General features: G+C 39.7%; 1 protein-coding gene across 2 annotated transcripts; it reads left to right on the top strand.

Moving 5' to 3' along the window:
• The first annotated feature begins 4,186 nt into the window (after positions 1 to 4,186).
• Positions 4,187 to 4,831, top strand: Rpl10l (ribosomal protein L10 like). 2 transcript variants are annotated; one of them, XM_052738183.1, is made up of 2 exons: positions 4,187 to 4,295; positions 4,377 to 4,831. In XM_052738183.1, the coding sequence occupies exons 1-2, from the start codon at positions 4,187 to 4,189 to the stop codon at positions 4,829 to 4,831; spliced, it is 564 nt and encodes a 187-aa protein (XP_052594143.1). The 2 variants fall into 2 exon arrangements, with proteins under 2 accessions (XP_052594143.1, XP_052594142.1); XM_052738182.1 differs by having other exon boundaries at positions 4,187 to 4,831.
• Positions 4,832 to 27,307: the final 22,476 nt, after the last annotated feature.

Genomic DNA, 27,307 nt, shown 5'->3' with positions numbered 1-27,307 from the left:
GGAGAAGAGGTGGGAGGGGAAACTGCCTCCAGGATGTAAAGTAACAAACAGAACAATCAAGGGTGAACAGCAGGCAAGAGGCTGGGCAGGTGCAGAAGGGAAATACTGTGGAGAGACCAGGTCACAGGAAAGTGGCAGGTTCCGGACAGAACACTCAGGACCAATAGGATGGGCAGCTGATGGGCCACGGTGGGTTCCACAGCAAAAAAAAGAGGTGCCACCCGTTCCAGTTCAGTCTACAGGTGAGAAGGCTGTGCTTGGGAGAGCCTCTGAGAGACCACCAGAGAACACCTGAAAGGCCTACTGTGAACTTGGAGTCAGATTAAATTGCGTACAGTTAGGGGAACCATCATGGTTAAGATAACTAAAAATGTATACTCCCCTACACCCCCTTTTCTGGCCATCAGCACTATTACTGCCCCAGCGATGGAAGCGGGGAACTGGCCTATATTGCTGACCCCCCAATAGCTCACCCGGTCAGATGGAAGGATCTATCTATCCATCTGGACATTTAGTAAGAATTCAATATTTTTTGGCAACTCATACCTCCCATGAGGCCTCTCACATGGCTTGATATAACTGTTTTTCTTTCTTTTACATTTCTGGTCCTCCCCCTGGGACCCTGTTCAGAATCCCGATAAAGCTGGGCTGGGTCAGTGAGCAAGCACTTTCCCCACAGAACCATCTCCCTAGTCCATTTTTATTTCCATGGCACTAATGTCTTTGTTTCTTAAACTTTTTCTGCATCTATTAAAATAAGAATTTCACCGGGCAGTGGTGGTACATGGCTTTAATCTCAGCACTTGGGAGGCAGAGGCAGGGGGATCTTTGAGTTCGAGGCCAGCCTGGGTTACAGAGCGAGTTCCAGGACAGTACACAGAGAAACTCTGTCTCGAATGCCCCCTCAAAAAAAAAAAAATTCAAATAATAGCCTCAAATTTCTCCTTCTGTGTAGCCCATATTTACTTCAATCTACTTCAAGGTACATTTTATGTTTTATTTATTTATTTATTTTGTGTGTGTGTGTGTGTGTGTGTGTGTGTGTGTGTGTGTGTGTGTGTGTGTGTGTGTGTGTTTTGGCTATTTTGGTTTTTGGCTTAACATAATACACACTGTTGATGACAGTACTATGGTGGCAGGGTAGGTAACACCCCAAAACTCTAGAATTGAGAGAATTCCTTGGTTTATAGATTTCTCATGGGCTCTCCTCTAATATTTCTAAGGCTAAGCAAAAAGAGTATACATGAAGGATGTCAGCCTGGCCCCCACTTTGTCTCTCCACCTTCTGACTCAGTCTTATAGCTATGAAGAGACTATGTGCATGAGTACGGTGAAGAAAGGACCCCTCCTAGTGTTTTGCATGACCTAAAACTTCAAATGCTAGAACTAGTACAAGCCAAACACCCCAGGGTTGGTGACTTTTTGGAATTTTGAAGAAGTTTATTACGTAGGCCTGATGGTGACAACACATTCTGTTAAGAAAATTCTATAATTTTGGAAACACAGGCAAGGTGAGGACAGGTAGAAGTACCTAATAACACATGGACTCTGATCAGTCATTTTACTTTTACCTCAGAAATGTATAAATGAAGTAATTCCTCTCTTCCCTGAGTTTATGATAGATACTGGGTACACCGTACACATTCATAAGGTAAAACATACTAAATCATGCCCCGGTTATCTCTCTCTCTCTCTTTTTTTTTTTCAGTATTACAAAGTATATTCTTCTTATGTCCTTACATACATTTTTGATCGGCCAGGTCTATTCATCATACTCTAGTCAATGAGAACACTTGTGGAAAGCTCTTCAATAGTCTCATGCTAACCAGGCCTCCTAACCCGTAAGATGGTTGAGTTGTGATATGTGAAGCTCCTTATCAATTACAGCAGCCTTATTTTAGTTTAAAGAGTTCCTGTTCCTGGTACTCAGGGTCTTCTCATATGTAGGATCCCATTTACTGTTACTATGTAGAACTTATGATTGGTCTTCTCTGACAATTCCTCTGTCTAGATCAGGACTCCATACAGCATCTTAGGGGTCATTTTCTTTTCCTCTTTTGCACACAATGATACACTGAGTACCATTTAACTCCTCTCTTTCTGTAAGCCCAGGGTGGAGACAGCATACCGTTTTATCACCCAAGAACATAGTAAAGAGTCCTGGACCGCCTGACTGAAAGAGGAATCAAAGTGTAAGTCTGGAGTCACTCAGAGATTCACCATGACCATAAATAAATTTTAATAAGAAGAGGCTTTTTATTTAGGTATTGTTATCCAATGTGGAGCCAGGACTACACCCGAAAGTGCTCCCAAGATGCAGCCCCTAGCCATATCAGCCCAGGGCTTATAAAGGCAAAACCCACAAGATTATATGCATTTATTCTGTCTATATGTAGGTAGGGTCTAATTTTAATGCATATATAATTATAGTTGCCCTAGTCATCTTTATGAGCAAGCAAATTTGATTACAAAAGCAGAAACAGCAGTTAGTCTTATGACCTGCTATCTTGTGTTCTAGCAAATTTTACAAGATCAGTCAATTTACGAACAGTCTTCACCATTTAGGAAAAAAAGGAAGTGGGCTGCTATGATACAACCTGTACAAGTTAGGGGCTTAGACCTACAGGTATTTTTTTGCTCTTTGGTCTCTCAAGTCTAAACACTAAAAGTAATGTTAATCATCATAAAAGTAAGAATTTCAGACTTCTGTGGGAAAATTCTGTATACTTCAAGTTTTAATTGAATCCTAACGGGTATTCGCTAAATCTTTACATGACAAGAGTTACTATATAGAGTATTTGTTCTTCTCTATTAAAAAAAAAAAAGGACTATCAGGATAAATTCATACTTGGAGGGCTTTGTTCCAGAAGATAATGGGATTGTGAAATAACATAAAGGATAAATAATAAATAAAATAATAAAAAAAAACTGAAAAAAGTGCAAACTTTGTTTATAAATTGTGACTTTTCTTTCTCTACTACCTTCTGGTCCATGTCTCAATAATCTTACAAAAACCAAACATCAGGATCAAATAGAGGAAACTCATTATCCGTTAAATGAAAAGATTGTTTAGAACATATTCTTTACAGCTTGTAGTCTTTTTGTTTGTTTTGTTTTGTTTTTGTTTTTGTTTTTCGAGACAGGGTTTCTCTGTGTAGTTTTGGCGCCTTTCCTGGAACTCACTCTGTAGCCCAGGCTGGCCTCGAACTTCAGAGATCCTCCTGCCTCTGCCTCCTGAGTGCTGGGATTAAAGGCGTGCGCCACCACCGCGCCGGCTGCTTGTTGTCATTTTAACATTAGAAAACACCAATAACGTTAAGTTAAAACATTCAGTCGGCATTTCAGTCAATTTTTAGATACCATTTTGAGAAAAAAAAAATCATTTCCTTAGGCCAAGTAAATTTCCTATTTTAAAGCAACTACCATATGAGCTGTAAAAAAACGACATCCTCATCACCCTTCCACAAAGCTCTCACTTCTGGGCCTTATCAGAGCACTCATGCCAAGCCATACACGCTGATGAAGCAGGAAACTGCTGCTCTACTTTTCAAAAAACAAAAACAAACAAACAAAAACAAAAACAGCCGGGCGGCGGCGGCGCACACCTTTAATCCCAGCACTCGGGAGGCAGAGGCAGGCAGATCTCTTTGAGTTCGAGGCCAGCCTGGGCTACAGAGTAAGTTCCAGGAAAGGCATCAAAACTACACAGAGAAACCCTGTCTCAAAAAAAACCAAACCAAAACCAAAAAAGAACTGATCTACAAAGCTCAGGGAGATACAAGCTCTGGAAGGTCTATTATTATTTAGCCAAACTGCAAACCAACCGGACATGTCAAGTAACCGGAGGCAGGTTTTTAAGTGTAGGAGACTTTTGTTTTAACCTACTGCAAAGTCAAACTTGCAAATCCAAGGAGATCAACAGGGGCGAGGCGGACACCCTGCTGCTCTGATGTTGGCCCCTTGCTTTCATTGACCTGAAGAAAGCCCTTGAGTACTCCACCCAAACCACGCCCACTGAGGCCTGCGCAGGCTCAGAGTGACCCGGAGGCTGGGCGGGAATGGTCTATCTTCAAGTCCTCCTCAGACCTCTATGGTTCTCGCAAGGCTCCATGGGTAACAGCTAGAGCCGCGGCCTCCATTTTGCTGCTGGCGGTGGACGCGCGCGGCTGGGGCTCCCGCTGTCGCCATGGGTCGCCGCCCCGCTCGCTGTTACCGGTACTGTAAGAACAAGCCGTACCCCAAGTCCCGTTTCTGCCGAGGGGTCCCCGATGCGAAGATCCGCATCTTTGACCTGGGTCGGAAGAAGGCGAAGGTGGACGAGTTCCCGCTCTGTGGCCACATGGTGTCGGACGAGTACGAGCAGCTGTCGTCGGAAGCCCTGGAGGCCGCTCGCATCTGCGCCAACAAGTACATGGTCAAGAGCTGTGGCAAGGACGGCTTCCACATCCGAGTGCGGCTGCACCCCTTCCACGTCATCCGCATCAACAAGATGCTGTCGTGCGCGGGCGCCGACAGGCTCCAGACCGGCATGCGAGGCGCCTTTGGGAAGCCGCAAGGCACCGTGGCGAGGGTCCACATCGGCCAAGTCATCATGTCCATCCGCACCAAGCTGCAGAACAAGGAGCACGTGATCGAGGCCCTGCGCCGAGCCAAGTTCAAGTTCCCGGGCCGCCAGAAAATACACATCTCCAAGAAGTGGGGCTTCACCAAGTTCAACGCGGATGAGTTTGAAGACAAGGTGGCGGCCAAGCGCCTCATCCCCGATGGCTGCGGAGTCAAATACATCCCTGAACGTGGTCCCCTGGACAAGTGGCGGGCCCTGCATTCCTGAGGACTTTGCCGCCGGAAAAGAAGCACCAAGGACGGTTATAGTTTGAAAACGTTAATTCTGTTTATAGCGCATGGAAGGTTAGTTTGCATCTGACAGAACGTTACAGTGGAAAATACCTGCCTTGTTTAAGGAATCAGAAAACTGCAGTTTTGAGAACACATTTGCTATTTTGAGCTATCTACTTTAAAAGTTTTTGGAGTATACTGCAGTAAGGCAAACATTTTGGTTACTGAGGGCATAAAGGATACTATTATCTTGGATTAGGAGTGCTAGAGGAATTGGAAGATGTGTGTGAAGAAAACTGATTTCTAGAAAGCTAAACATGAAAATTATATTTCTAAATATGAAAGTTATATTTCAAGTGTATCCTCTTTAAAACTAGCCTATTTCTAAGTTTGATTGTTTTGCTATAAATATGTCAATATTATTTTTAGAATTACCTGTAGCCCTAGGTTATCAATCTTAGAACAGTTGGGTATACTGAAAAAAAAAAGATTTTCTAGACAAGCCTTACATTGTTCTGCACTCAGGAGATAACGATCCAATCTTTTCTTCATCACAGAAAGGTTATAGGTGACAACAGAGTTCATACTGCTTGTGTTTGGGTCCCGGTAGAATCAACAAAGAAGAGAAAATGACACTAAATCAGCCATCTGCTCTGAGGGGGCCTGGGAGAGCGTTTGTAATCTGTTGCTGTTTGCCCTGTATTAGAGTTACATTGATCGCACGGGTAGTTTCTATTCTATTTTAGAAACGATATAACTTAAAATTACCGGGTTTATACTGTTTAGTTTGTTGTTGCCGTACCTGTTCTTTGAGATTTCTGAATCTTGATCCTGGAAATGAGGCCTTCGGCTTTCCTCTCTACTAATGACACATTTTCAAAGGCAACATATTAAAGGTAGCAGAAAAAGGGGAACTAAATTGCATGCGTACATTGCTAATTATTTTGCATTTGTATAAATTCTTCCCCAGTCAAAAGTTACTGCATCTGACATGTCCCTGTAAGTTACTTGTGTGTTTTTATACTTGGTTCCTATTTTTAAACAATGACAATCTTCATGTTATAGATAGTTCTCAACCAATTACATGAATTCATTAAAAAGGCTCTCCAACATAAGTATTTACCTGATGTTTCACTTAATGCTCTGAGAACTCTTGAAACTGTCTAGGAAATTACATCATATGCAGTTAATAAAGGTAAACTTTAACCGGATACTTTTACTCTTGTGCAGTCCTTTTTAAATTTTGACACTCTTAAGAACCAAAATTGCCTTAAAAATACAAAATGATACAAGCTATCAAGCCCTTGCTTAGCTATATGTTGCTATAGCCATAATATTTTTTGGGTCTTTGCTGTTCAGCCTTCTTTTTAGTTTCAAAACTCTCAAACATGTTAAAAAGAATCTTGAGACTTGGAACTCCACCTTTAATACATGTATAAGGAGAGAGTTATGGATAAGTTATTTTTTTGTTTGGTTTTGTCTGTTCTCAAGATTAGTAGTAATGTATATGCATATAGACTTGTGGAAATAGGACAAGGAATATAGGTCATTGATAGTGCAGAAATATGCAAGGCTTTGGATTGTTCCCCAGCACAAAAGAAATCTAAAATACTAGTAGATATGAAAACAAAAGGTTTGACATTGAGTTAAAAACTGGTGGGTGGGTGTCAGAAGGTTTAGGGTGAGGACTTTGTGCACATATGGGTATGTGCCTGTATGTTTACCACACATAATATGCACATATTAAAATGAGAAGTCTGCCTTGGGTATTCCACCTTAAATTTTTTTGTTTGTTTTTCGAGACAGGGTTTCTCCGAGTAGTTTTGGTGCCTGTCCTGGACCTCTGTAGACCAGGCTGGCCTTGAACTCAGAGAGATCTGCCTGGCTCTGCCTCGAAAGTGCTAGGATTAAAGGCGTGTGCCACCACCGCCCGGCTCCACCTTAAATTTGATGTTTTGTGTTGTAAATAGAGCTCACCAATTCCTTTCAGTCTAGTTAGCTAGCTTGCCCCACAGGTCCTCTGTCATTTCCTGTCAAATATTGGAATTGCAAGTGGTTACCATACCTGCTAGGTTTTTACAAGAATTCTGAGGAGCCAAGTCCAAACGGTAGTCCTTGTGTTTGTTCAACAAGGCCTTTTTGAACACTACCCATCTTCAAAGATCTTACCATTTTTTTTTTTTTTTTTTTTTTTTTTGGTTTTTCGAGACAGGGTTTCTCTGTGTAGCTTTGCGCCTTTCCTGGTACTCGCTTTGGAGACCAGGCTGGCCTCGAACTCACAGAGATCCGCCTGCCTCTGCCTCCCGAGTGCTGGGATTAAAGGCGTGCGCCACCACCGCCCGGCCCTTTTTTTTTTTTTTTTTAAATCATATGATTTTTTGATTTGAGGGTTTTAAATTCTTATTTGAAAAATTTGATGAGGACAATTGGACTGAAGAAAAATTTTATTAGGGCTCTATTTTAAAATTTTTATTCAAAGTGGAAAATTTAACTTAGAACCTATATTCATATATTTGTATTTATTCAGAAGTGCAACAGAACAGCTATTTACCATTTTGGGTCTGGTCCTACCACAGCCAAGGGACTATACAGACATCTGTGGCCCATGTTACCACCAAAGGCCACATGATAACGTGGGGTCTGGGTCGAAACCTGTGGCCTGAGGGCATCTGAAGGCCGGGGTGCCACCAGGGACATCCTGATCTGAGTAGCTTGTGCTGTAACCCCTGGGCAATGGTGTCATCTGGGATAGGACTGCTACAGAGAGCCAGGACTAGGTCAATGGTTCTACAGCAGCCAGGGTCTTGAGTAGACATGCAGGGCTCCTGTTGTCACGGAGGGCCGTGCAGATGACCAGCCACCCCAGACCTCGTCGGTGTTCAAGGACCATGTCCTACCCTGGGCCATGCTGATCTGGGTGGCCTATGCTGCTGCCTCTCAGGCCATGGTGGTGTCTGGGTTCAAGCTGCTGCCAAGGGCCATGTCTGGGTCTGTGGTCCTGCTGCACCTGGGGTCTGTGGTGATGTCCATGGCTCCTGGCAGCCATTGGAACCATGCTGTGCTGAGCCAGCCCCACCCTTCACTGGCCCTGGGATGGCTCTAGCATGTTTCCTAGGTGAGGTACACACCTATGGTGAGGGGTGGGGCCATAGGGTGCATCAGTGAACATTCCTGAGGGGTAAGGCCCACTGCAGTATCCAGTGAGGGGCCCCGGACCTTGCCTGGGAAAAACAGTAGATCTGGCCCTGGCGGTATGAGTGAGGGGGACCCGGATCTGAGGGCCCAGGAGAAGGAGAACTGGTGCCGCTCCTTGCTGTAGGCTGCATTGGGTTAGCGAGCCAAGGCAGAGCTGGAGAGCTTGCCTGGTAGTGAGGATGAGCGAAAGCAGCTATGGAGCTGACCAACCCAGCTACAACTAGGTCCAGAACCAGGGCATGAGTTGGCCTACCCCAACATCCACCTCATCTATGAACTGTTGGAGCATGTGAAGGGGATGAACCTACAGATCCAAAACAACAGGATCTCCAAGACACAGGACAACAACAGGATATCCAAGAGGAACTCTAGTTAGAACCTGTTATCTATGGTGTAGTGGAAGCCAGAGGCCTTGAACCAGGCCAATGACTCATGGCAATGAACACTTGCAAGTGAAAATGAAAGGACTGAAGGGTAAACTGTGTGACTTAAGGGGCCACACTACAGCTTCCATGACAAGATTCTTCTGTTTTTAATTTTTTTTATTTTTGTTTATTTGTTTTTGTTTTGTTTGGTGTTTATTGAAGTATATATCATCTCTAGCAGGAGCTGTTTGTAGTTAACACTGGCTGATATTTATACTCGGTTACTACCCCTAACATAATCAAGCAGGGCTTTCTGATTCTTAGAATGCCATTATTGAGCTAAGGATTGAGCGTAAAGACATTATTTAGTACCAATCATGCCTGCCTTAAACATTATAACTTGTTTGTGTATCATAATCACTTAATTTACACTTAAAATACTCGAGGTGGGGACTATTTTAGTGTTTCTGTTGCTGTGAAGAGACACCATGACCCTGGCAACTCTTATAAAGAAAAACATTTAATTGGGTGACTTAAAATTTCACAGGTTTAGTACATTATCATCCTGGCGGGACATGGTGGTGTGCTGGTAGACATGGTCTTAGAGAAGGAGCTGAGAGTTCTACATCTTGATCCACAGACAGCAGAAGGAGACTGTGTATTACACTGGGCATAGCTGGAGCCTATGAGACCTCAAAACCCTCTCCCACAGTGACACACTTCCTCCAACAAGGCCATTCCGCCTAATGGTGTCACTCCCTGTGGGCCAAGCATTCAAACACTTGAGTCTGTGGGGGCCATTCTTATTCAAACCACCACAGGGACTGAAGAGATAGTTCAGTGGTTAAGAGCTGTTCCTCATTTTACAGAGAACTGAAGTGTAGTTCCCAGTACCCACATCTGGCAGCTCCCAACCACAGTAATTCCAGTTCCAGATCTGACTGGCTTTTATGTCTTTTGTGGGCATCTGCACTCACTTCATATAATCCACACACATTCACATAACTGAAAGAACAAATTTTATATATATATATATATTGAATATATATATATTCAATAATACAGAAAAATAGTGAGTGTGGTCAAAAGTTAAACTGTCAATTATAAATTTGAAAAATTGTCACATTTAATAGTAGATAGAAGCAGAGCAGTGGTGACGCACGCCTTTAATCCCAGCACTCAGGAGGCAGAGGCAGGTGGATCTCTGTGAGTTCGAGTCCAGCCTGGGCTACAGAGTGAGTTCCAGGAAAGGCACAAAGCTACACAGAGAAACCCTGTCTCGAAGAACCAAAAAAAAAAAAAAAAAAAAAAGGTAGATAGAAAAGAAGACTGCTGTAAAAGACAGGATTTTTAATCTAAGCTTACTCCATTACTGGAATAAATTAAAACTGCTATTCCTTTATTTGTATATCTGTGAAATGAGTTTAAGACACCAGGTTGTTATTTTAAGATTGAATGAGGTAATACATTTAAGAAATTAAGAGGAGAGTGATGATGTAGTGGTTAAGTGTAGTGGGTAGCCATTCCAGCTTTGGTCTGGAAGTTCCAACCCCCATTGAGGCTTCGGTAACTGTCATGCCTACAAGGCAGGGCCAAGAGTGGGCCCTGAAGACCCAAGATCCGGATGCGCCACCCTCTCTTGGTCCCCAGACCCTGGATGCTGGAGGTGGACTGAGCAGAGTTCTCCAGAGAACACTGCCGGAGTGTGCTATGTCCTTCCCAGACCCTGCGACCTACCTATCCCTTCATTTGTAAGTTATGCCATTAAATAAACCTCCTTTTTAACTACGTGGAGTGGCCTTAATAATTTCACCAATAGTTAAGAGGTTGTGGTGTTCTTCCCAAGGACCCAAGTTTATTCCAAGCACCCAAAGCATGCAGCTCACAGCTTCCTATAATTGCCAACCCCAGGGAACCTGCCTTCTAGCCTCTGAAGGCACAAACACTCATGTTCATATACCTACACACATACATATTATTAAAAATAAAATAAATCTTAAAAAAAAATAAAACTTCAGGCCTTGAAAGATGGCTTTACACAGTTAAGAGAGCTTGACTCTTCTTACTGAGGACCCAGGATTGGTTTCCAGCACTCACAACCATCTGTAATTTCAGTTTCAGGTAATATGACACCCTCTTCTCACATCCATGGGCACCAGGCACCCATGGGGTGCACATGCATACATGCGGGCTTCAAACTCATAAAATAAACCTGAAAACAATTTTTAAAAGTAACAGCATGGCTCCAGATCCAGCAGTACATAAGCATCACAACTTTAATCGGTTCAATGGTTAAAAAAATTAAAAAGAAGATGAAGTTAGAGGGGGAAGATGAGGGGAAGGAGTGATCTGCAAGGAGTTAAGGGGAGGGGTGAAGATGATCAAAATACTTTTGTATGCATATGAAAGAACTTAAAAATTAGTAAAAATGCATTAAAGGAGGTGTTTTTTTTTACCACAATAAACAGTGCCAATATTTTTATAGCTAAGTTGTAAACTACAGGGAAGATAGCTAGATGATTGTGTCATTCACAAATAATACTAATAGTGGGGTGGAGTCTAAAGTATGTGTTCACAAAATCATGGAGTGAAGACAAATTTTGGAATTTGTTTAAAACAGATGTGTTATATAACTGAACAACACATCGAAAGCTGGTTAAAAACGAAAGTAATCACATGGTAAGGACATAAAATTGCTGCCAATCTTTAACAATTGACACTGGTATTAAGTATATATCTGTTCCTGTCACAATGCTACTCAGCTTCCAAATATTTAAAAATGATTTTGTGACTTTACTGTTCTGTTTTCAGTATACCCTCTTTTTTTTTTTTTTTTTTTTTTTTTGTTTTTTTTGGCTTTTTGAGACAGGGTTTCTCTGTAGCTTTGGAGCTTGTCCTAGAACTCACTCTGTAGACCAGGCTGGCCTTGAAGTCATAGAGATCACCTGCCTCTGCCTCCCAAGTGCTGGGATTAAAGGAGTACACCACCACCGCCCGGCTCTACCCTCTTTTCTTTTTTCCTTTCTTTCTTTCTTTCTTTTTTTTTTTTCTTTTTGAGATACAATTTCTCTATGTAGCCCTGGCTATCCTGGAACTCACTCTGTAGACCAGGCTGGCCTCAAACTCAGAGAGACCCATTTGCCTCTGTCCCCCCAGTGCTGGGATTCAAAGAGTGCACCACCACTGGCCAACCAATTTTGTAATTTTCATGTCTGTTTAATTTTGTTTTGTCATCTCCATTATGAGTTCTTTTTGAGAAAAATTAGTCTCTATTTTTATTAAATATTTTATACACGACTCATTATGAGGATTTGCCTTATGCTGCCCAGATGTGAACTCTCATATACTATTTTTTGTTTGTTTTTCATTTTATTTACAAAAGTATGATTAGCTAACTATTTAAAACATTGCTTTCAGGCTTCTTATAGCCTGTTTTTTAACAGACCTGTTCCATCTGAAAGGTTGAGAATGAGTCTAGTTACTCTTTCATGGGGTTTTTGTCATTTTTCATTTAGTCTTCTCTCTGAGGGCTGGAGTTCAAGGACTGAATAATGCACTCCATCTACTTTGCAATATCCTGGGAATGAAAGAATGGCTAAGGGACACAGTCTGATGGATGCCAGGTCTTGACTCCTTAATATGTCGTTGGATATCCTATACTAATACCCAACCAGCTCAGATGTGTAGTCCACACTCCTGATGCGGTGTATTTCTTATACTTGGTTATGGATTACACAGCATCTTTTATACAGAAGTTTGGTTCTAACAGGAGCCATTCCCCTTTCTATCTCTGATGGGATAGACAGGACACAGACTGCCAGAAAATTTTATTTTATCTGGAAGTTTGAATCACTGAAGTGAAGCCAAAACAAATGAAATCAACAAACAGGACTTGATGGCTGGTGGAGGTCAGAAAAGATGGCAGAATTGAGAGTTTGTTAGTCAGCAGTTTTTTTTTCTTCATTTTCCCCCTATGGAATGATAATAAAATAAAATATAATAAGACAGAACAAAAACATACAGTTTGAAATATGATAAAACAACCAAACAAAAAAAAGTGCCAAAGAAATGCATGAAGACGTAGAGACACATTTGCACACACAATAATTCCATAGCAATTCCAAACTGGAAACCATAATAAATATGCAAAGTACTTGTAAAGTAGGAGAAAAACCAAAAATGGCCCGACTTTACATTAGGAGACAGAAAACCTCCAGAGGTACCACTGATTTTGTTTTGTGTTGGCCATGTACTGCTGGGTATTCCTAACCAAACCACAAAAGTGGTTTGTTTCCCCCATTGAGACTTCCTTGGAGAACACTATTTTTTCACATACAAATTGGAGATAGTGTCTCAGTTAGCGATGGATGTAGGTATGTGTCCACTTCTCCTTTCAGCTCTAGGACCCAATCTTCTGCAGACTGGTGAAGGTCCTGTGCATTCTGCCTCAGTCTCTGTGAGTTCTTATGTTCATCTATCCTGTTGATTTAGAAGGCCTTGTTTCCTTAGTGTTTTCCCTCTCCGCTGGCTCATAAAATTTGTCTGCCTCCTCTTTCAAAGGGCTCCTGAGCTCTAAAGGGAGGGATTTGATGGAGGCATCCCATTTAGGGCTGAATGTTCCAAACATCTCTCACTCTCTGCATATTGTCTGGCTGTGGGTCTTTGTATTTGTTCCCATTTGCTGCAGAAGGAAGCTTCTCTGATGATGGCTGAGCAAGGCACTGGTCTATAGTAGAACATCATTACGAGTAATTTTATGGCAATATTCTTTTAGTAGAGCAGTAGTATTTGGTTTACCCTAGGTCCTTGGATGAGTATCAGGTTCTTGGTCACCCCAGCAGCTTTGGGTATGGCTTCCATCTTGTGAAGTGAGCCTTAAATCAGACAAAGGTTGGTAACTCCCACAAGCTTGTGCAATTCCATCCACATATCTTACATGCAGGTTATTCTTTTATATCAAAAGGTTTGTAGCGGGGTTAGTGTTTGCCTTTCTTCTTTGGTAGCATGCAGAGAACCTTCCAGTACCATGAATACTAGCCTATAGGAGTGAAGAATCTAGGAAGGTACCACTTTGATTTCTCTGTGTTAAGTGAGTTTGTGTAGGTGTTATCTTCAATAATAGGGTTTACCATCAGTTTGTGGAGAGCTACCAATAGTCTTGGCAATTGCCTGAGTTGTTTGAGGGTTTGCATAAGACCCTGGATTAGGTATAACCCATTCCCGGTACTAGAAACCTCACTTGGTGACAAGAGATGGCTAATTAGGGTTATATCTCCCCATTATTTTGCAATATCATTTATATAATCTCTACATATGTATATATTATAGGAAGTTTCTTCTGAATGAGGTTTCCATATGACCTCTCAAAGTGCCTTAGTTTTATCTGTCTCCACATATCCTCACCTCCACCTTGGTCTTCCCTTTCCTTCCCTGTGTGGTCCTCCCATTTCAGCTCACCCCCTCCACTCATAACTATCTATTCTATATCCACTTCCTATGGAGCTCCCACCACCACCACCCAAGTCTCTCACTCTCTACCTAACCCCTGGTTATATGGATTATAGTTTGCTTATGTATAATAGCTAATATCCACATATAAGCAAACATATACCATATTTGTCTTTCTGGGTCTGAGTTACCTCTCTCAGGGTGATTGATTTTTTTTGTTCTATCCATTTACCTGCAAATTTCATGATTTCAATTTTTTTTTAAAGATTTATTTATTTCTTATGTATATAGTGTTCTGCCTGCACGTGTGTCTGCAAGCCAGGAGAGGGCGCCTCACGTGTGCAAGCCAGAAGAGGGCGCCAGATCTCATTACAGATGGTTGGGAGCCGCCCTGTGGTTGCTGGGAATTGAACTCAGGACCTCTGGAAGAGCAGTCAGTGCTCTTAACCTCTGAGCCATCTCTCCAGCGCTCCCCCCCCCCCCCACACACACACACATTTTTTTTTTTTTTTTTTTTTTTTTTTTTCGAGACAGGGTTTCCTTATGTAGCTTTGCGCCTTTCCTGGAACTCGCTTTGGAGACCAGGGCTGGCCTCGAACTCACAGAGATCTGCCTGCCTTTGCCTCCCAAGTGCTGGGATTAAAGGCGTGCGCCACCACCGCCCGGCTCAATTTTTTAATATCTGAGTAACATTCCATTGTACAAATATTCCACATTTTCTTTATCCACACACCCACTGATGGACATCTAGGTTGTTTCCACTTTCTGGCTACTATAAATAGAGCAATAGTGAACATGGTTGAGCAAGTGTTGTTGTAGTAGAAGTATTCTTTGTTTATATGGCCAAGAGTGGTATAGCTGGATCTTGAGGTAGATAGAGTCCCATCTTCCCACTACACTGATTTTCATAGTGGCTGTACAAGTTTGCAGTCCTGCTAACAATGGATGGGTGTTCCTCTTACTCCACATCCTTCCCAACTTGACCTGTCATTTGTTTTATTGATCTTGGCCATTCTGATTGGTATAAGAGAAATCTCAAAGTAATTTTGATTTGCATTTTGCTATGGATGTTGAATATTTCTTCAAGTGCTTCTCAGACATTTAATTTTCCCTTTCAATTGGGTTAATTGTTGTCTTGATGTCCAGGTTTTTTTTTTTTTTTTAAAGATTTATTTATTATGTATACAATGTTCTGTCTGCATGTATCCCTGCAGGCCAGAAGAGGGTGCCAGATCTCATTACAGATGGTTGTGAGCCACCATGTGGGTGCTGGGAATTGAACTCAGGACCTTTGGAAGAGCAGCCAGTGTTCTTAACCTCTGAGCCATCTCTCCAGCCCAGGTTTTTTGTTTTTTGTTTTTTGTTTTTTTTTTGAGTTTTTTATATAGCCATCTATCAGATGTGTAATTGGTAAAAATCTCTTCCAATTCTGTAGCCTGCTGCTTTGCATGGATGATGGAGTCCTTTGCCATGCAGAAGCTACTCAGTTTCAAGAGGTCTACTTATTAATTGTTGTTCTTAGTGTCAGTGCTATGAATATTCTTTTCAAAAAGTCTTTTCCTGGACCAATGAGTTCAAGACTATTCCCTACATTCACTTCTATCAGGTTCGGTGTATCTGGCTTCATGTTGATGTCTTTGATCCATTTGGAGTTGAGTTTTGTGCAGGTTGTTACGTATAAACTATTTGCATTCTACATGTAAATATCCAGTTTGATCAGTACCATTTGCTGAAGATGCTGTCTTTTTTTCCAGTGTATATTTCTGGTTTCTTTATGAAAAATAGTTGTCCTTAGGTGTGTGGACTTATTTTGGGATTTTCAGTTCTATTCCATTGATTCCCATACTGTGCTGTTTTTATTACCATCTCCAGTAGTTCTTTTATCATACAGGAGTGTTTTAGCTGTCCTGTGTGGTGGGGTTTTTTTTGTTTGTTTTGTGTGTGTGTGTGTGTGTGTGTGTGTGTGTGTGTGTGTGTTTCCATATGAAGCTGAAAATTGTCTTTCTGGGTAGAGTGTCCATTTTACTAGAGTAACCCTAACAATCCATGAGCATGGGAGATCTTTCCATCTTCTGATACCTTCATCAATTGTTTTCGTCAATATCTTAAAGCTGTTTTTTGTTTTTTAACTTTTATTCTTCTCTCATACATTACATCTTGAGTGCAGTTTCCCCGAGACTATTTTGAAAGATATTGTTTCCCTGATTTCTTTCCCAGTCCATTTGTCATTTGTATATAGGAGGGCTACAGATTTTTGTGTGTTAATTTTGTATCCAGCTGCATTGCTGAAATTTTTATGAACTGTCAATTTTTCTGGTGGAACTTTTATGATCATTTATGTATACTACTATATCATCTGCAAATTAAGATACTTTGACTTCTTCCTTTCCAGTTTGTATACTCCTGATGTCCATTGGTTGTCCTATAGCTCTAGCAAAGACTTCAAGTACTATATTCAATATATATAGAGAGAACGGACAACCTTTTCCCTGATTTTAGTTTTGGATTTGGGTTTATCTTCATTTAATTTGATGTTGGCTATAGGCTTGCTGCAAACTGCCTTTATTATATTGAGGCATGTCTCTTGCACACCTAATCTCTCCAGGACTTTAATCATAAAGGGATGTTGGATTTTGTTAAAGGTGTTTTCTGCATCTAATAAGATGGCCATTGGTATTTTTGGTTTTCCAGTCTATTTATATGGTAGATTACATTGACAGATTTTCGTATGTTGAACCATCCCTGCATCTCTTGGATGAAGCCTACTTGGTCACAGTGGATGAAGTTTTTCATGTGTTCTTGGTTTCAGTATGCAAGTATTTTATTGAGAACTTTTGCATCTACATTTATAATGGAAATTGGTCTGTAGTTCTCTGTCTTTTTCTTGGGTCTTTATCTAGTATCAGAGTTATCTGTGAGCTGGGCGGTGGTGGCACACGCCTTTAATCCCAGCACTCAGAGGCAGAGGCAGGCAGATCTCTGTGAGTTCAAGGCCAGCCTAGTCTATGGAGTGAGATCCAGGACAGGCACCAAAACTGCACAGAGAAACCTTGTCTCAAAAAACAAAACAAAACGAAAACCAGAGTTATCTGTGGCCTTATAAAAAGAGTTGGGCAATATGCCTTTTGTTTTTATTTTGTGGAATTATTTGAGTATTGGGGTTAATTCTTGAAAGTCTGGTAGAATTCTGTGATAAAACCATCTGGCTCTGGAGATTTTCATTTGTTCATTCGTTTGATATTTTTTTCCTTTTTCTTTTTTTTTTTTTTTGCCCTGGAGCTGAGGACCGAACACAGGGCCTTGTGCTTGCTAGGCAAGTGCTCTACCACTGAGCTAAATCCCCAACCCCTTAAAATTAATTCTTTTTTTGTTTTGTTTTGTTTTGTTTTGTTTTTCGAGACAGGGTTTCTCTGTGTAGCTTTGCGCCTTTCCTGGAACTTGCTTTGTAGACCAGGCTAGCCTCAAACTCACAGAGATCTGCCTGCCTCTGCTTCCCGGAGTGCTGGGATTAAAGGCGTGCGCCACCACCTCCCATTGATTCTATTTTTGATAGGTGGTATAACTTGAGAAAATGATCTATTTCTTTTAGATTTTTCTAACTCGGTGGAATACAGGTTTTTAAAGTAAACACCGTTACTTTTTCTGTATTTATTTGTCTGCCTTTTTACCTCTGATTTTGTTAATCCGGAAATTTCCTCTCCTCCTTTGAGTGAATTTGGCTAAGGGTTATTCAATCTTATTGATTTCCTCCAGGACTCAGCTCTTTGTTTCATGGGTTCTTTGCATTGTTCTTCTGTTCGTTTCTGTTTTATTGATTTCAGCCCTGAGTTTGAGTATTTCTTGCCATCTACTCATTTGGGTGTCACTTGTCTTGTTGTTTCAGAGCTTTCAGATGTGTGGTTACTAAGTTATTAATATCACATCTCTCCAGTTTTTTAAAAATAGAGCACTTAGTGCTATGAACTCGTCTCTTAAAACCTCCTTCTTGTGTTCTACAATATGTTATATGTTCATTTTCATTCAGTTCTAAAAAGTTTTTAATTTCTTAATTTGTGTTGATTCACTTTTCATTCAGTAGAGAGTTGTTAAGTTTCCATGAGTTTATAAGTTTCTGTTGTTTCTTTTGTTTTTTTAAATCCAGCTTTAATCTGTGGTGATCAGATAGGATGGAGGGTGTTATTTCAGTTTTCTTGTATCTGCTGAGATTTACTTTGTGCCCAAGTATGGGGTCAATTTTGGAGAAAGTTCCAGGAGGTGCCAAGAAGAAGGTATATTCTTTTGTGTTTTGGTGAAATGTTCTGTAAATATGTTAGGTTCATCTGGTTTATAACTCACTTATCTCCAACATTTCCCTGTTTAGTTTTTGTCTGAATGACTTTGCTATTTGTGAGAGTGGGGTATTGATGTCACTATCAATCACTGTGTGTGGCCTGATATGGGATTTAAGCTCTACTAGTGTTTCTTTTATGAACTTGGGTATCCTTCTGTTTGGTGCATAGATGTTAAGAATTGTGCCCTTCTCCATGTCATAAGGCTGGACAAGGTGAGCCAGTCTGAGGAGTAGGGTCCCCCAAACCAGTAAAAGTGTCAGAGACAGCCCCTGCTCCCACTGTTAGGAGTCCCACAAGAGGGCCAAGCTACACAACTGTAACATATGTGCACAGTGCCTAGATCAGTCCCATGCAGGCTCCCTGGTTGTCCGTTCCATCTCTGTGAGCCCCTATGAGCCCAGGTTAGTTGATTCTTGGAGGTGCTTAGTCTTACTGAGACGTGATATACCATGCTTTGTTGATATCCATGGGAAACCTGACATTTTCTGAACAGAAATAATGGAGGGGAGTGGATTGGGGGGATGGGAACAGAGGAGGTGGGGTGGGAGCAGAGACTGGGAAGACGAGAGGGATGGAAAACTGCAGCCAAGATGTAAAATAAATTAAATATATAATATATATTCATGTATATGTGTACATATACATATATTTGACATTCTTTGCCACCTTAAAAAAAGAATTGTGCTGGGCGGTGGTGGCTCACGCCTTTAATCCCAGCACTCGGGAGGCAGAGGCAGGCGGATCTCTGTGAGTTTGAGGCCAGCTTGGGCTACCAAGTGAGTTCCAGGAAAGGCGCAAAGCTACACAGAGAAACCCTGTCTCGAAAAACCAAAAAAAAAAAAAAAAAAAAGAATTGCACCACCCTTTTGGTGGCTTTTTCCTATGATGAGTGTCTGGTGACCTTCCCTATCTCTTCTGATTAATTTTGGCTTGATGTCTTTTATCAGATATTAAAATGGCTACACTGGCTTCCTTCATCCCATTATCCCGAGGTGATATCTGTTCTTGATGTTAAGATGTGTTTCCTGAATTCAGCAGAAGGATGGATCCTGTTCTTTTAATCCATTTTGTTAGTCTGTATCTTTTTTTTTTTTTTTTTTTTTTTGGTTTTTCGAGACAGGGTTTCTCTATGTATCTTTGCGCCTTTCCTGGAACTGACTTGGTAGCCCAGGCTGGCCTTGAACTCACAGAGATCCGCCTGGCTCTGCCTCCCGAGTGCTGGGATTAAAGGCATGCGCCACCACCGCCCGGCAGTCTGTATCTTTTTATTGGGGGAGTTGAGACAATTGATGTTGAAAGTTATCATTGGGCATTGTTTATTGATTCCCATCTTATTTTTGAGATGTATTTTTTCCCTCACCTCTTCTGATTTGGTGATCTGATTTTATTTTTTTTACTCTACTCATATTTTCTTGGGCTTGATGTTTAACCTCTTCTGGCCATTGTTTCATGCTTCTATAGGGCTGGACTTGTAGATAGATATTGATTAAATTTGGTTTTATCATAGAATGTCTTTATTTCTCCACCTATTAGAAATTTTTACTGGGTAGAGTAGTCAGGTCTGACATCTGTGTTTTCTTAGAGTTTGTAGCATATCAGTCCATACCCTTCTGGCTCAACTGAGGAATCAAGTGTTATTCTAAATGGTCTGCCTTCATATATTATTTGTTTTAAATATTATGTAATTTTTAATAAAATATTAAATTGTAGCATTTAATATTTTTCTTTCTTATGTTCATTTAATATTTTGGTTATTGTGTGCCCTGGAGAATATCTTTTCTGGTCCAGTCTATTTGTTGTTCTGCATGCTTCTTGTACCTTGACAGGCACCTCCTCCTTCTTTAGCTTGATAAACTTTCTTCTGTGATTTTGTTGGAAATATTTTATTTGCCTTGACCTGGATTTCTTCTCAACCCTCTATTCCTATTATTCCTAGATTTAGACTTTTCACATTGTCCCAGATTTTCTAGATGTTTTGTGTCAGGAGTATTTTTAGATTTAATATTTTTTTTGACAGAGGTATCCATTTCTTCTGTCTTGTCCTCAATGACTTTCTGCCTTCTTATATACTGTTGGTGAAGCTTGACTCAGAGGTTTTGTTCAAGTTCCTAATTTTTTTTTGTTTGTTTTCTGACAGTTGGGGTTTTCTTTATTGATTCTATTTCTACTTGCAAGTCTTGAACTGTTTTATTCATTTCCTTCCACTGTTTGTGTTTTCAGAGATTTCTTTAATGGATTTACTCATTTCCTCTTGGAAGACCTCTAACATATTCACAAACGCTATTTTGAAGTCCTTATCTGGTGCTTCAGCTATATTGCATATCTCAGGGCCCACTATAGTAGGGGTGTTGGGCTTTAGAGAACACATACTGTCCTGGCTGTTATTAAATGTGTTTTTTACACTGGTGACTAGGCATCTGAGTTTGGGATGATTATACTTTTAGGTGCTGATATCTGGTCTTGTCTTTGTTGGGTGTGTATTCCTTTCATTGTTTTCTGTTGCCTGTTCTGATTCTTAGTGTGATGGTTGTGGGTTTCCTGGTATTGAATGCTTCTGAGATCCTGGCAGCTCTGGTTTTTGGGGTTTCCATTTAGAATATGTTTCTTGGTATTGGGAGTTGACAATTAGGTATGGAAATGGGGGAGCTCAGGAAGTCCACAGGGGGCAACAAAAGCAAGTTGCATGGCTAGGATATCCTTAGACCCGTGGGAATGGGGGCAGAAGGGAGCAGAGGTCACAGCCAGTAGTGGGGATGAGACTTGGGGATTGGATTTAGAGGAGAGGAGGGAGGGTAACGATATGAAGATCTACCTGTTTCCCTGAATAGCATGGGCTCAGTTTCTCACATTTTAATGTTGAGTTTTAAATGATCCATCAGTATGGTCAAGGTTATTGTGTTTAAGCTGATGAAGCACTAAATTCTAATCACCATTTCCTTAGAGCACTGAGTGCTGGAACAGAGGGATATGGCAGGAAGATATTGTCTGGGGTATTTCCTCCGTGATTCCAGATGATGGCCAAGAATGAAAGCACCACTTAACTATTCTTTCTATAATGGCTTCAGAGAGAGCAAAGATAACTCTAGTACCTTCTAAGGAGATGACAAATATAGCCCGGAGAGTCAGCATTTGGCTACAAGTGCATGGGAGCCAAGTGATAGCCCATAAAGATAAGTTACACATGAAAAGGAAATTGAATATTGTCAGCACTTGCATCATGTGGTCAATAACCTAAGTCAAGGGATGAAGGAAAAAAAAAACAGAAAATTATAGGAAAAGACAATTTTCCCATTTTTTATCTAAGTAGCTGAAACCATGAGTGTGGATTATACTAATGGAACATACAACAGACTTGAGTGGGCTGGATAACAATTTTGATAATTGATAGTGACTAAAAAGTTGGATAACAATTTTGTTAATTGATAGTTACTAAAAAGTTATGGGCCATGGCTTAGGTACTATAAAGGAAATATACTGGGAAAAAAAACCAGAATTTCAATAGAATTATTCCAGAAAAAATAAAAATTTCATGTCAATTTCTGCTTTCAAGCTTGTTACATAATTATTTTGATGAATATCTTTCACAAACCATTTCATCAAATATCCAAATTACTAAAATTTGGAAGCATATTGAGATTTTAGAAAAACAAAATTTAATTTAACACAAAGAAACCTTTCAACAGCTTTTTGAAGCAAATCCACTCTCTTTTACTCCACTCATATGAATGCATAAAGTCTGGGCAAATTTCAGATTCTCGTCACTGAAATCCATATCCGTATAGCTCTAGTCAAACTTTATTTATGTGTGTACACAAATATAGATACCAGTCTAAATACGGTATTATGGACTATAGTCATAAAGCATTGTGTTTCATTATTTGTTTTGTTGTAAACCACTAAGGGAAAGACTTGTATGATAGAGCAACACACATCCTGGTGGTCAAAGAAGCAGGAGAAGGGAGAGGGTGGTGTTCTGCTCACTTTCTCCATTTTCTCATCTTTATTCCACCAGGGCCCTCAACTCCTGAGATGGCTATTCCCGTATTTAGCTCAAGTCTTCCATCTTCAGTTAATTCTCCAAGCGTCGCCTTCACAGACACACCCACATGTGTGCCTCACTACTCTCTAGTATGATTCTAAATCCGACCAAATTGACAAGATTAACCGTGACAAGTCAAATAACCTTCCATTTAATTTGTAGGGTTTTGACTGGTACATGGAATGTTCGAATTTACACCATTATTCTTCAGCTTCAAAACAAAATTTGATACAAAATTGCCAAAACTTGTTGCTAATAAAATGTTATTTTCACCATTTTATACTTCACAAATTTAAATAGAAAGTCATCGGAATCACAGTATACATGTTTCAAATCCCCTTATCTAAGGATACCCTGGTGTTTTAGAAACATTATCTTTAACTACAGTTAATGACATATTTGTAGCAAATAGCTCCAGGAATAACAGATAGTGAATTTGAGATCTGTATACATTTCAAACTGAGAAGGATACTTTGATATTACATATTCAATTTGAAGAGGACTTTGTCCTAGAGCCAAAAATACTACTTTGGGAGCTGGAGAGATGACTCAATGGATAAGGGGACTTGTCGCTTTTTCAGAGCACCCAGCTTCAGTTTCCAGCACCCACATAATGGCATAAATCCTTTATAATTGAACTTCCGGGGAATCTGATGTTCTCTTCTGGCCTCCTCAGATATTGCATACACACAGTACACATATGTATATATGTCCATGCAAGCAAAACACTCAAACACATAAAATTAAAAAAAAATATTTTAAAATTTATTTTGGATAATGATTCTAGAAAATATTCTAACATTGTTCAGAGGAGCAAATTATATGTGAAAATTCTGGATTTTTTTAGTCTCAACAATAAATATATCTATATGTAATGTCCACATGGAAGATGTGATAAACTGAGAATAAATAAATTACAACGAGAGCCAAAGTCATGGCTAGACCTCAGAAAGAAAATGCTGAATAGGAAAAAAGAAGACCTTAAAGTGTATAATACTTTTCTCCAAAGATCTTAACAAACTAGAAGAAATAGTTTGGACGTATAAATAAATGTGCAGTAAACAAGCCTAGAGGTAACTGTATTCACAAAAACCGTGCTGGCTTCATGGGTGAATATCGTGGCAGCCAGAGGAGGACATGGATTGTCTGTGGAAGGCACCTTAGAACATTGTCTTTTAAGGCAAGTCCTTCCCACTCATAGTTCTTCAGTGTATGTGGGCTACTCTTGGGACTTTTTGCTTCCATAGGGTTAGAATCACAGAATCATACTGTATTGTATCCTGCTTTTTTCTCTGTACTGGGCTTTGTCCTTGGTAGACATGACAACCAGAGAGAAACTGCAGCAGGCAGTCATTAGTAATAGTAATGGAGCTATTGGTACACTCTGGGAGAGTCAGATGATCTTCCAGGGAGTCGAGCTGTTATCTCCTCCTCCAGATGCAAGTGATCTTGGGAGATGCTAGAGCAGTAGTTCTCAAACTCCCTAATGCTGCAAGGACCCCTTAATATAGTCCTCATGTTGTGGTGACCCCCAACCATAAAATTATTTTGTTGCTACTTCATAACTATAATTTTGCTACTGTTATTAATCATAATGTAAATATTAGATATGCAAGATATCTAATCTACAACCCCCAAGGGGTCTCGACCCACAATTTGAGAACCACCGTGTTAGAGTATCTAAAACATAAAAGATTTGAAATGAAGTAAAAGGTAATTAAAAGCAGAGTTCAAGGATGCAGCTTCCACTAGATTGCCATTCACAAGTGGATGAGAATTGGTGATGATGCAGATGTTTGGAAGATGTCCCACACTCCTGTATGTGTCTTATTACCTGAGCCTTGTGCTAAAGCCCAGTAAACTCACCAATTTCATCAAGTTAGACTTTGATGAAATCATACTTTGATCTTGTCATTGGTGCCCATCCAGCATGATAAGATGTCTGCTCATCTCTTCCCAGGAAAAGTGAATGCAACAGATTGTCAAATTTCAGTTTTCAGGTACTCTTTAAAATGCTGGCATGGTTTTTATGTTATGTAAGTTTGTAAGCCAAAGAGCACTATGAGTTGAATGACAGTCTTCTTACGAAGTAGAGCTCTCTACATCCACTAGGTCCTCTTTAGAGAGTTTTAATAACTTTTTCGTATTTGTTTTGCATCTCTCTATAAAGATTTGTTCTTAGCTATGTTCATCTGTTTTGTTGGCTATGAAAAGATGAGACTAAAAAAACATTTTAAGCACCAGGCATCATGGCATATGCATACAATTTCAGCAATTTAGGGGGTGAATCGGAGTATAATGAGTGCAGAGACAGACATAGAAAGAGCTGTCTATATAGAAAGACCTATTTATCTACATAGGAAGACCTACTTATCTACATTGGAAGACCTATCTCAAAAACAATTCATTTTAATATGGCCTTTGATCAACTCTAGTAAATCTTTCTTCCACTTCTCTTACCTTTTTGGCATAAACCATCATTTTATCTCCATTAATTATTTTATCTTTTTCTTTCTACTACTTATATTTATTTTTACATATTTTTACTGCTCTTAATGCAATAAGAACTTAATACAATTTAAATAGAAACAGTAGTAGCAAAAAATAATCTTGTATTAATCCCGAATTTAAAGAAATTGCATCTCACTTCTTATCTCTACAGATATCTCTACTCTTTATAATGGAAACTCTTCTTAGGGATAATAGAAGTTTAAATTGTTTTCAATTTTGCCAAAGGATAGGTTTATTTATACTTTCCTTCAAATGAATAAATGGAATTGAATTCATCAATTTTTTTCTTAAGAACACATGGGGCTAAGCTTTAGTTTTTCTCTATAGTAATATATAAATGATATGTATTACATAAATACCTTTTTGTTATAATAAAGCATCATTGGTTTTCTGGGAAAAATATAAATCAAGTTTGATTGTTGTATAAATTTTGATACTTGCTGAGAAAAGTTTGTAATTTTAATGCTGTTTTCATAATGGTTAGTAGGATATTCCTCACTCACAAATTGATTTCGAAAGTTTCTTCACTCTTTCCTACTATAGGAAGAACTTACATTACAAATATTCTGTCTTGCCAGGTTTGTTGGATTTCCTTTTAAAATATTTGAATCTCTTGTGTTCTCCGTGTGTGTGTGTATGTGTATGAATTGTGTGTGCATGAAGATTTTTAAGTACTAACACCTTAGTGATTGTGGAAATATACAGACTTCCTATGTTTTTGTTGCAACTTATTTATTACATGTGCATATAAATACATATGTGTGGTATCTGTGTATGTTTGAGGTTTTTCTTATGTTGTTGATAGGAATGTTCTGAAAAATTCTCTATTTTTGATCTTGTTTTGATCTATTTTCATATTTTAGGTCATGTATGTTTGTTTTCTCTTTGTTATTCTGATTGCTGTATCTTCTACTGTATCTGTATGTGGAGACTTCCCTCGAAGCTGTCACTTTTAGAGGTCTACTTGATCTCCCAGCTCTGCTGCTCCCTCCGGAACCCAGATGCTGGGGATTGCTGTACTCACTATGTATCTCAATTTTCTCCCACAGTTCCCATCTCTGTTTCTTGTCATGTGACTAGTGTCTGCACCCCAATCTTTCCATCTTTCTCAGTCTATTCAATTTTTCACTTTCAGAAGGAATACTCCTTTTGTTTTGAAATAACTACTTCCTCTGTATTGCATATTGTTTCTAATGTATATATACATCTATATATGTATATGTACATTTCTGTGTTAAGAGGCAAGGTCTTCTGTTAATTGACATTAATGAAGGTTCCCTGACAGACCTGGATTCCGGATTATCCTTGTGGGTTCCATTTGCCCTGTGAGATCTAGTTAGAAGTCCTACCAGATCTAATTTATTATTTATTGCTTTTGCTTCCATTTCTATTATGCAATGCTGCTTTAAATTTTTTTAAACTTTTAAAATTCTGAGTTTAATTTACTTAACTTATTATCTTATATATCAAGACCTACATTAGATGTCTTTCAGTAGAGACTTACAGATTTTGCCTGTTCTTTGGGTTGCTACTATCTTGGAATTGGTTTCTCTTTTGTTATTATAGATAAAAATGTAGAGTTTGTTTACTAAGCTCTCTAAATTTGCTTTCCACTCTGATTTTGAAATGATTCTTTTTTGAGTGATCCCAGGAAGGCTATCCTCTTCATTTTGTTATTCATTCATAGCTATGTTCTTCAGTTCCAATCTGCTGTTTATATTCTTCTACTTTTCAGAGATTTCTTTATTTTCAATTTAACTAAAAATATGTCACATAATAACAAGGAACACCTAGTTATATTTTGGTGGGCAGTTCATTTAATGTATCCAGCCTTTCATATTGCTAACTGGAAGTCATGCTTTCAATCCAGCACATTGACAAAATACCACTTCCTTTACACCACTCACAGTTTCATCAATGATGAGGGAGAAATTAAAGAGTACTGCTAAGTTTTTTGTCTTCCTCCTTTTTGTCTCATGTAGCCCAGGCTGGCCTATATGATTATGCTATGTAGCCAAAATTGGCTTGAATTCCTAATCCTCCTGCCTCAACTTTGCAAGTGCTAAGGTTACAGTGAGGCAACACCATAGCCATCTTCTAAATTAATATTTTTGAATTGTGTGTGTGTGTGTGTGTGTGTGTGTGTGTGTGTGTGTGTGTGTGTGTGTGTGGTTTGTATATGGATGTGCATATGCCGTGGTGAACATGTGGAAGATGGTACAACTTTGTGCAGTCAGTTCCTGCCTTCAATTGTTATGTGAAATTGGGTGACTGAACTCAGGTTTCCAGCATCGCTGGCCAGTGACTTAACCCTCTGCGCCATCTTGCCAGCCCTAAGTTAAGTTTTTACTCCCAAACTTTAGATCTCAAACACAGTGTGGAAGGTGAGGTTTTGCTTTTTTACTTTGTACATAAGCTAAACATATGATTCTCATAGTTCTCTTTTATGAAGAATGCTTGATCACAAGGAAATTCAGGTGCTATTTAGAAGGCCTAAGTGAAGAAGCCAGTTAAGGTTCAGTCTTGGCGCCTAGCTAAGTCACTGTAATAGTTGTTGAATATTGTGGTTGAGCTGCTGGCTC

This window comes from Peromyscus californicus, unplaced genomic scaffold (genome assembly GCF_007827085.1).
Source record: "Peromyscus californicus insignis strain IS unplaced genomic scaffold, ASM782708v3 Scaffold_15__1_contigs__length_86483966, whole genome shotgun sequence".
Classification (NCBI taxonomy): domain Eukaryota; kingdom Metazoa; phylum Chordata; class Mammalia; order Rodentia; family Cricetidae; genus Peromyscus; species Peromyscus californicus.
This window is presented reverse-complemented; position numbering and strand designations above follow the sequence as displayed.

Bases quoted from the DNA above. Each gene is read 5' to 3' on its own strand.
- Rpl10l (XM_052738182.1), top strand. From the start codon at position 4,187: ATGGGTCGCCGCCCCGCTCGCTGTTACCGGTACTGTAAGAACAAGCCG.